The 11,514-nt window shown below is 26.2% G+C and overlaps 2 protein-coding genes across 2 annotated transcripts; both read right to left on the bottom strand.

Annotated features, from left to right (window-relative positions):
* Positions 1-919: 919 nt before the first annotated feature.
* Positions 920-2,296, bottom strand: LOC131169722 (putative potassium transporter 12). The gene has a single exon (XM_058129016.1). It carries the CDS (start codon positions 2,150-2,152, stop codon positions 1,061-1,063), a length of 1,092 nt encoding a protein of 363 aa, XP_057984999.1. The 5' UTR covers positions 2,153-2,296; the 3' UTR covers positions 920-1,060.
* Positions 2,297-7,348: 5,052 nt separating this feature from the next.
* On the bottom strand, positions 7,349-9,031 carry LOC131169721 (putative potassium transporter 12). Its single transcript, XM_058129015.1, has one exon. It carries the CDS (start codon positions 8,596-8,598, stop codon positions 7,507-7,509), a length of 1,092 nt encoding a protein of 363 aa, XP_057984998.1. The 5' UTR covers positions 8,599-9,031; the 3' UTR covers positions 7,349-7,506.
* Positions 9,032-11,514: the final 2,483 nt, after the last annotated feature.

Here is an 11,514-nt window from a genome sequence, read left to right as displayed (position 1 = left end):
TGTATATAACATTGATTATATATAGAAATAATAGATAAGTCTAATTTTAATATAAAAAATTAACTTAAAAAAAAGATTTATCTAAATTAAAATAACACATTCTCACATATAAATATTTAAAATGTGAAATTTATAGATAAATATATTTATGAGTAATTTAATATTAAAGCATGACAGATTTTGATATCATATAAAAAAAATTAAATTTAATTATATTAAAAAAATTAATTTAAGAGAAAAAAATTTATTTAAGTTTTAGATATTATAAATACTTTATTTTAAATTAAATAAATTATTATTATTATTATCATTATTATTATGAAAATTGAAAGATTAAATAATTTTATTTAATAAAAAAAGAGTGCAACTGACGCCTACCAAAGCCGTTGTCGAGACCTAAAGATAGACAATGCAAAGGAAGTGTATGAGTAGGTATATCATAATTACACACCATTTTTATGGATTATGACTGGCTCTCCATGACACGTGGCACTGTTAGTTGGACCCCATGGATGTAATGGTCCACATTTCATGATGCAAATCACTCGCAGAGTCACACCTCACCCCGTCCTTGGAGGACGAGCCCTGATTTGATAATTTGCAGTCTAGTCGGCACAACTATTTGCTGGTCCAAGAACATGAACAAAATCATATCCCAAATAACGAAAATTAATAATTGGAATCAAAATAATTAATGTTGTGTTTGGATTCATAAATTTTAATCTGTTATTACAATTGTAAAAGTGACTCAATATTATTAAACTTAAGCTCATTCGTAACAAGGTTCAGGATTAATGTTGCCAAAGATAGAGATGTTTCATGCAGCTATGCATCCAAGGATGATGTTTTGTTGGGCTCGTTCTGATTAAGCATCTTCTTTCAAGATGAAGGTGACTTGCGGGTGACAAGAAGAATAATATATCGCAGAACAAATCCATTAAGAATTCCACTCAAAAGCAGCAAAAAAGCAAAGTACAGAGATTTTCCTAAAAGTTCATGGAGGCTTCACAGAGGCCGCAATAGGTGGCCGACAACAACAAATTGCAGGGGATCAAATGAATTAGACCATGTATGTCATCCCAACTTGCAGGATATTCATGTGAGGCACTCGCATAGTGGCTGCGCCACCTCTACAATTCCTCCTCAAGAATGAATAGAAGTAGTTAATAACCAATTTCTTGAGAAAAAAGGAATTTTTCTTTGCTCTTACATCCCCATGAGCGAGCAGATAAGTAAATCCTGAGTCTTTTGCTTCTTTAAGAGCTGCAAGCTCATATTCTAGACTTGGGTCTTCCTCTGATGACATGACACTAGAAGGCAATGCTGAGGATGCTTCTTCCGAAGTAGAAGTCCCAGGTTCTCCTGATCTTTGATCATGCATCAAAGGAATCCTTAGGTCCTCAGTCCCGTCACCGGCTGGGGCCCCAGAATCCTTTGACGTCACTGAAACACTATCCATGTCCAACTCGTTCAAATTGCCCTCCAAGGCAAGATCCTGAGCCTCTCTTCGCAAAAACTTTTCAAGGCTTTCGACCAAAAGTTGCTCAAACGCATGGTGATCTTCCTTCCTGACATCTTTGTAACCATACCGGGCAACACAGCGGAACATATGGTAGTCTTTTGGGCAAACTCTTCGGAAAAGAAACCTCTCCTCTTGAGGAACCACCGGAACAGGGACATACTTGATGCAAACAAATACTATAGTAGAGTGGATTGCTGGAAGACTTAGTAGATACTGCCCCAATATCGAGGGAATACCATAGACAAGCTCATTGTACAACAATCCGATTCCAGGAACTCTAACGGTCCCCAGGGTGGAACCAAGCTCAAGCATGAAATCCGTGGAAATCTTTTCCCTTACCTCACTCTGGTATTTCAACACACTCCCATAGTTCCAAATGTACATCACAGAAAGGAAACAACTGGCAAATACAAGTGGAAGCCATCCACCCTCTTTGATTTTTGATAGAACCGCAGACATGTAAATGAGTTCTACTGACCCAAAAACAAGTGGGAAACATAAAGCCAGAAACAAATTAGTCTGCCAGATCAGAAGCATTACAAGTGTCACTAATGTAGTACTCACAATCATCACACCGACCTCAGCTATGCCTGCAAGTTGAGCATGAATTGCATTAAGAATACCTACCATTAAAGGATCAGTAACAACTCTAAGTTCAACTCCTCCATCAACAATCACTATGACAATATGGAGGATTTAAAACTGACTTGGTACGCCATATAGAATAACAACTGTTATAAAATTGAAACTCATTTGGCACCAGCAACATCAAAAATATTACAGTAAAGTGAAGAGTATCAAGTGGTCCTTCCTTGAAAAGGAAAAAAAAAAAAAAGAGTTCTTGAACTAATAATTAATTGAGAAAACAGTACTGGATGTCCAGGGTAAAGAAAAAAAGGTAAAATATGCTGTGAAATAAATTTGTATATAGGTCCATATATAAAATTTGGCCTTAAAACTATTGCGATAGGCCTTATTAATATATTTGCCATTGAATTAATTGTGAGAAGTCTATTGTCCCCTAACAATTTATTTTGGTCTATTACACAATTAAACTTTTAGTTTTATTTATTTTAACCAATAGGCACAAATCTGCCTATTAATAAAATTATCTTATTTTATTAATTTATTTAAAATAAAAAAATAGAATGCATAAAATGCATTTAGCTATCCCTTCACCATCAAGTACCTTCTTTTTCTCTATTTTTTTCTCCACAACAATTACTAATTATATAATTTTATTTATAAAATAATTGATAAATCAATAAGTTAACATAAAAATATTTAATTTTCTGTCACAATAATTTTTATAAAATTAAATTAAAATTTAATAAATTTTTTTAGAAAAAAATAAATATCCACGTAATTAAAATTGGTAAAGTAGAAGTTATTATAAATTCATATAGGTCAATATCTCTATATTACTATAATAAAGTATTTAATAATATTTTAATAAAAAAATAATTTTTATCTTTTATTTCATAATTTTAAATGTGGATGATGCTTCAAGCTATGCTTAATCTATGAGATTCATTTTTCCATAAAATAAATGTAATGAATGATTATATGAGAATAAATTTAATAATTATTTGATTTAATATTTGTATATAAATTTATATATTTTTTATACATATTTTAATTAATTTTATACATATTTTCATATAAATATTTAATTTAATAATTATTAAATTCATTTTATATAAGTTATTTATATTAGATATATCCTAAAAGTCAATAAACATTGATAAAATTACTGAAAATGAAACATTTTTTTAACTTACGTTTCCTTTGTGATTAACGCTAAAATAAAGAAAAAGGAGTACTTTTTCAAAAATTATTTTAATAGTAATATTAAAAAATTATTTAATTAATTACTTTTTAATATTTTTAATTAATATATGTAAAAAATATATTTTTATTTTTTATAAATATAATTAATGTATTTGATTTTAATGGGTAAAATAATTAAAATTTTTTGGGGATGGACACCTTTTGATTTTGATTTGTTGAAATTTATACAAGCGTGCCAAATAGAGAAGGACACGTGTTACCTCAACGTGTGATTTGTGCTAGTTTAGCTGTCCCTTGTAACTTTGCTACTACGACTGCCTTACCTAACTTCAATGTGCTTTGTGTGGGTTTTTGCGTGGGGATTAATGATTGACGAAATAATTAAATTATTTAAATTATAATAAAATATTTTTTTATTTAATTAAAAAAATATGTTAAAATAAATTTTAAAAAACTATACAAATAATTCAAAACGACAGATATTCATAATAAAATAATGACGTATAAAAGTTAATAAATAAATATTATTTTAAAATTATTGTTATCTGAATTAAATTAAATTAAATCAAGAGAATTATAAATATATTTTTTATTTATAAAGTCATTAATATATTTTTAATTTAAAAAGAATATAATAAATTAATAATAACTAATGAATTATATAATAAGAAGTAATTATTTTTTTTATTATATTGTGATTTTTGTATTCTTTATGTTTTAAAAGCTATTTTTAATTGATTAATGTTATATTTTATTATCAAATTTACTCTTTTATATTTTTATGAAAGTTTTTTTTTTTAAAGAATGAAAGTTCAAATTTTAAAGTTTATCTTTTTCCTCATTTAATTTTTACTAATTTATTTCTCTCTTCATCTAGCTATATTGATCATCAACTTATTTAAAAAGGTTTAATTTATTTCAAAATTATTAATTTATCAATAATAGAGATCCAAGATTCTTTTTTTTTTTATAGCTGCAAAGTTTTTTTTTAATTTAATTAAAATCTATTCAAAATTTTATATTTTTTAAAATTGACTAATAAGTATGATAGAAAATATGTAACATAAATATGGAAGTAATTTTAAATTAAATTGCTGTCATTTTTTTACTTTGTTTATAAATAATTAATATTTAAGGGTGTTTTAGTCTTTCTTTATTGTAATTGTGGCCTTAGCACATGGAGATGTGGAAATAGGCAACATAATTAAATAGAAAATAAAACATGAGAATTTTTTTAAAATTTCCACCAAATATATAAATACAATATATGCACTTTAAAAAAAAATAAAAATATAAGATATTAAAAAATAATTTTTTTTTAAGTAAACCACATAAGATCCATTGTAAGGATAAAGTACTGTCAGGAAGGATTTTTTTCATTTATAGTAATGAAAATTTTAATTTTATTTAAAAGATATAAAATTATTTATATAATATAATAAATTATATTATATTATATTATTGGTTGTGCTATAGATTGGATAAGTCCAAACTGCTATGTAATAAAAAAAAAAAAAAAAAATTATAGATTATCTTGCATTAGGCTGAGAGGAAAGTCCAAGAAATGTTCATTGCAGAGAGGATAAATGAATTTACGGGAAAGATCAGAGTGTCTCCCCAGAAAGAAACACATCCCATTACTCTCAATTCCACGCGTGAAACGTTCCTCCAAATTCCAATTGGACAATTTGAGCTATCTTTATCTTTGTAAATTTATTAAAGCCATTGACAAGAACACCTTTTTTAAACACACTAACGAAAAAGTATTAAAAAATAATTTAAAATTAAATTTAATAAATTAAAATAATAATTTTTTTAAAATTATTTTTATCAATAAAATTAAAAAATAGTGCTTAAAAAAAAAATAAATTTAACCTTAAATTCAATACCAAATAATCACTAAATTAATTGTGCTGTGCTAGTGATTCTTCACCATGCCTTATCCCATGAGCATATCCTATTCCTGTCCATTTCACAAGTGATAGCGATTAATTTGTCACAGGGTTGGTAAATTGGAATTTTTTTTATTAATTAGAGTTTAGTTTTATAAAAAAAATTATAAAATTATTTATTTTAAATATATCAAACTATGTGTAAAAATATCTTCATAATATCCTCGACTATAAGAAAACTTCGACCGGGGGCCAAGGGGGGAGGACTAGAGGAAGCCTTGGGCCCCTAACCTTTTTAAATTTTCCCCATTTTAGATAAAAAATATTTTATTTTAATTAAAATTATTTTATTTTAGCTATCAACCTTTTAAAAAAATAATTATTTTATTTTATTATGATATAAGTAATGTCAAATATTAGAATTATTTACTTGTCATTATATATTTAAAATTTTTTAAAGTATTAGTAGCCTTAAAAAAAATTATAACTTAATTATATTTTATTATAGTATTTTTAAATATACAATATTGACTCTTTAAAGTATACAAAAAATAAAAAATATATATAAAATAAATATAATTAAATAATATATTAAATCAATTACATATATAATATTAGCCCCTTAAAATTAATTTTCTGACTCCGCTCTGACTTGGATTCAATTGATTTACACTCGAGGGTATAAATGATTTAAATATAATTTAAATACTATAATATAATATAATATAATATAAGAAAAAAAGTCTAATAATTTATATGATTCTTAGTTTTTCTAATTTCACACACTTAATTTTTTTTTAATATAATTTTTCAGTTTGAGTTTTCTTATTATATATTTTAATTTAAACTAACTAAAGTATATAATATACAAAAATTTGAAAATTAAAAGGTTGTTTCATTTAAAATCAAGAGAGCAAACTTTAATATGCTTGTGTAGCATTAACATTGGATGGTTAAAAATATTTTTTAGAAAAAAATAATATTTTAAATATTATTAAAAAAATAATTTGAAAATATTATTTTATTATTTTAATGATTAATACTTATTAAATTTAAATTTAATTTATTTTTTTTAATACTTTTTAATAAATATTTTTTTAAATAATAATTTTAACAGTAATATTAAATAAATCTTAAGAGAGCACAATATAATTAAGAATTACATTGTTGCAACTCATATATATATATATATATATAATTTTTTTTTTTTTTTTTTTGGGGTGGGGGAGTTAGGTAGTCTTAGATGATAGTTTGCATTTTTTGAGATATTTATGAGGAGGCCTATATAATATGGATGGTAGACCAATCTCATCAGCCAAAAAATTGTCCCATTTAATAATTGTCTGAACTAAAGGACCTCTGTTTGCGTATGATGCTTAGGCTTCACCTAATAGAGTTATTGCCTTTCATATATTTATAATTCCTAATAGATTTTAATACCATATAAAAAAAATTAAATTTAATTATATCAAAAAAATAATTTAAGAGGAAAATTTATTTAAGTTTTAGATATTATAAATACTTTATTTTGAAATAAATAAATTATTATTATTATTATTATTATTATTATTATGAAAGATTAAATAATTTTATTTAATAAAAAAAGAGTGCTAACTGACGCCAACCAAAGTCGTTGTCGAGACCTAACGATAGACAATGCAAAGGAAGTGTATGAGTAGGTATGTCATAATTACACACCATTTTTATGGATTATGACGGCTCTCCATGACACGTGGCACCCTTAGTTGGACCCCATGGATGTAATGGTCCACATTTCACGATGCAAATCACTCGCAGAGTCACACCTCACCCCGTCCTTGGAGGACGAGCCCTGATTTGATCATTTGCAGTCTAGTCGGCACAACTATTTGCTGGTCCAAGAACATGAACAAAATCATATCCCAAATAACGAAAATTAATAATTGGAATCAAAATAATTAATGTTGTGTTTGGATTCATAAATTTTAATCCGTTATTACAATTGTAAACTCAATATTATTAAACTTAAGCTCATTCCTAACAAGGTTTAGGTTTAACGTTGCCAAAGATAGAGATGTTTCATGCAGCCATGCATCCAAGGATGATGTTTTGTTGGGCTCGTTCTGATTAGGCATCTTCTTTCAAGATGAAGGTGACTTGCGGGTGACAAGAAGAATAATATATTACAGAACAAATCCATTAAGAATTCCACTCAAAAGCAGCAAAAAAGCAAAGTACAAAGATTTTCCTAAAAGTTCATTGAGGCTTCACAGAGGCCGCAATAGGTGGCCGACAACAACAAATTGCAGGGGATCAAATGAATTAGACCATGTATGTCATCCCAACTTGCAGGATATTCATGTGAGGTACTCGCATAGTGGCTGCGCCACCTCTACAATTCCTCCTCAAGAATGTATAGAAGTAGTTGATAACCAATTTCTTGAGAAAAAAGGAATTTTTCTTTGCTCTTACATCCCCATGAGCGAGCAGGTAAGTAAATCCTGAGTCTTTTGCTTCTTTAAGAGCTGCAAGCTCATATTCTAGACTTGGGTCTTCCTCTGATGACATGACACTAGAAGGCAATGCTGAGGATGCTTCTTCCGAAGCAGAAGTCCCAGGTTCTCCTGATCTTTGATCATGCATCAAAGGAATCCTTAGGTCCTCAGTCCCGTCACCAGCTGGGGCCCCAGAATCCTTTGACGTCACTGAAACACTATCCATGTCCAACTCGTTCAAATTGCTCTCCAAGGCAAGATCCTGAGCCTCTCTTCGCAAAAACTTTTCAAGGCTTTCGACCAAAAGTTGCTCAAACGCATGGTGATCTTCCTTCCTGACATCTTTGTAACCATACCGGGCAACACAGCGGAACATATGGTAGTCTTTTGGGCAAACTCTTCGGAAAAGAAACCTCTCCTCTTGAGGAACCACCGGAACAGGGACATACTTGATGCAAACAAATACTATAGTAGAGTGGATTGCTGGAAGACTTAGTAGATACTGCCCCAATATCGAGGGAATACCATAGACAAGCTCATTGTACAACAATCCGATTCCAGGAACTCTAACGGTCCCCAGGGTGGAACCAAGCTCAAGCATGAAATCCATGGAAATCTTTTCCCTTACCTCACTCTGGTATTTCAACACACTCCCATAGTTCCAAATGTACATCACAGAAAGGAAACAACTGGCAAATACAAGTGGAAGCCATCCACCCTCTTTGATTTTTGATAGAACCGCAGACATGTAAATGAGTTCTACTGACCCAAAAACAAGTGGGAAACATAAAGCCAGAAACAAATTAGTCTGCCAGATCAGAAGCATTACAAGTGTCACTAATGTAGTACTCACAATCATCACACCGACCTCAGCTATGCCTGCAAGTTGAGCATGAATTGCATTAAGAATACCTACCATTAAAGGATCAGTAACAACTCTAAGTTCAACTCCTCCATCAACAATCACTATGACAATATGGAGGATTTAAAACTGACTTGGTACGCCATATAGAATAACAACTGTTATAAAATTGAAACTCATTTGGCACCAGCAACATCAAAAATATCACAGTAAAGTGAAGAGTATCAAGTGGTCCTTCCTTGAAAAGGAAAAAAAAAAAAAAGAGTTCTTGAACTAATAATTAATTGAGAAAACAGTACTGGATGTCCAGGGTAAAGAAAAAAAGGTAAAATATGCTGTGAAATAAATTTGTATATAGGTCCATATATAAAATTTGGCCTTAAAACTATTGCGATAGGCCTTATTAATATATTTGCCATTGAATTAATTGTGAGAAGTCTATTGTCCCCTAACAATTTATTTTGGTCTATTACACAATTAAACTTTTAGTTTTATTTATTTTAACCAATAGGCACAAATCTGCCTATTAATAAAATTATCTTATTTTATTAATTTATTTAAAATAAAAAAATAGAATGCATAAAATACATTTAGCTATCCCTTCACCATCAAGTACCTTCTTTTTCTCTATTTTTTTCTCCACAACAATTACTAATTATATAATTTTATTTATAAAATAATTGATAAATCAGTAAGTTAACATAAAAATATTTAATTTTCTGTCACAATAATTTTTATAAAATTAAATTAAAATTTAATAAATTTTTTTAGAAAAAAATAAATATCCACGTAATTAAAATTGGTAAAGTAGAAGTTATTATAAATTCATATAGGTCAATATCTCTATATTACTATAATAAAATATTTAATAATATTTTAATAAAAAAATAGTTTTTATCTTTTATTTCATAATTTTAAATGTGGGTGATGCTTCAAGCTATGCTTAATCTATGAGATTCATTTTTCCATAAAATAAATGTAAGGAATGATTATATGAAAATAAATTTAATAATTATTTGATTTAATATTTATATATAAATTTATATATTTTTTATACATATTTTAATTAATTTTATACATATTTTCATATAAATATTTAATTTAATAATTATTAAATTCATTTTATATAAGTTATTTATATTAGATATATCCTAAAAGTCAATAAACATTGATAAAATTACTGAAAATGAAACATTTTTTTAACTTACGTTTCCTTTGTGATTAACGCTAAAATAAAGAAAAAGGAGTACTTTTTCAAAAATTATTTTAATAGTAATATTAAAAAATTATTTAATTAATTACTTTTTAATATTTTTAATTAATATATGTAAAAAATATATTTTTATTTTTTATAAATATAATTAATGTATTTGATTTTAATGGGTAAAATAATTAAAATTTTTTGGGGATGGACAGCTTTTGATTTTGATTTGTTGAAATTAATACAAGCGTGCCAAATAGAGAAGGACACGTGTTACCTCAACGTGTGATTTGTGCTAGTTTAGCTGTCCCTTGTAACTTTGCTACTAGGACTGCCTTACCTAACTTCAATGTGCTTTGTGTGGGTTTTTGCGTGGGGATTAATGATTGACGAAATAATTAAATTATTTAAATTATAATAAAATATTTTTTTATTTAATTAAAAAAATATATTAAAATAAATTTTAAAAAACTATACAAATAATTCAAAACGACAGATATTCATAATAAAATAATGACGTATAAAAGTTAATAAATAAATATTATTTTAAAATTATTGTTATCTGAATTAAATTAAATTAAATCAAGAGAATTATAAATATATTTTTTATTTATAAAGTCATTAATATATTTTTAATTTAAAAAGAATATAATAAATTAATAATAACTAATGAATTATATAATAAGAAGTAATTATTTTTTTTATTATATTGTGATTTTTGTATTCTTTATGTTTTAAAGGCTATTTTTAATTGATTAATATTATATTTTATTATCAAATTTACTTTTTTATATTTTTATGAATTTTTTTTTTAAGAATGAAAGTTCAAATTTTAAAGTTTATCTTTTTCCTCATTTAATTTTTACTAATTTATTTCTCTCTTCATCTAGCTATATTGATCATCAACTTATTTAAAAAGGTTTAATTTATTTCAAAATTATTAATTTATCAATAATAGAGATCCAAGATTTTTTTTTTTTATAGCTGCAAAGTTTTTTTTTTAATTTAATTAAAATCTATTCAAAATTTTATATTTTTTAAAATTGACTAATAAGTATGATAGAAAATATGTAACATAAATATGGAAGTAATTTTAAATTAAATTGCTGTAATTTTTTTACTTTGTTTATAAATAATTAATATTTAAGGGTGTTTTAGTATTTCTTTATTGTAATTGTGGCCTTACCATATGGAGATGTGGAAATAGGCAACATAATTAAATAGAAAATAAAACATGAGAATTTTTTTAAAATTTCCACCAAATATATAAATACAATATATAAATCATAGTTTTCTAATTGATACTTTGTCACAAATAAAAATACAATATATGCACTTTAAAAATATATATATAAGATATTAAAAAATAATTTTTTTTCTATAAAATATATATATAGATTATCTTGCATTAGGCTGAAAGGAAAGTCCAAGAAATGTTCATTGCAGAGAGGATAAACGAATTTACGGGAAAGATCAGAGTGTCTCCCCGGAAAGAAACATATCCCATTACTCTCAATTCCACGTGTGAAACGTTCCTCCAAATTCCAATTGGACAATTTGAGCTATCTTTATCTTTGTAAATATATTAAAGCCATTGACAAAAACACATTTTTTTAAACGAACTAACGAAAAAGTATTAAAAAATAATTTAAATTTAAATTTAATAAATTTTAATTATAAAAATATTAAAATAATAATATTTTTAAAAGTTATTTTTATCAATCAAATTTAAAAATAGTGCTTTTTTTAAAAAATAAATAAATTTAACCTTA

The sequence above is a fragment of the Hevea brasiliensis genome, chromosome 10 (assembly GCF_030052815.1).
Source record: "Hevea brasiliensis isolate MT/VB/25A 57/8 chromosome 10, ASM3005281v1, whole genome shotgun sequence".
Lineage (NCBI taxonomy): Eukaryota > Viridiplantae > Streptophyta > Magnoliopsida > Malpighiales > Euphorbiaceae > Hevea > Hevea brasiliensis.
This window is presented reverse-complemented; position numbering and strand designations above follow the sequence as displayed.

Bases quoted from the DNA above. Each gene is read 5' to 3' on its own strand.
- LOC131169721 (XM_058129015.1), bottom strand. From the start codon at position 8,598: ATGGTAGGTATTCTTAATGCAATTCATGCTCAACTTGCAGGCATAGCT.
- LOC131169722 (XM_058129016.1), bottom strand. From the start codon at position 2,152: ATGGTAGGTATTCTTAATGCAATTCATGCTCAACTTGCAGGCATAGCT.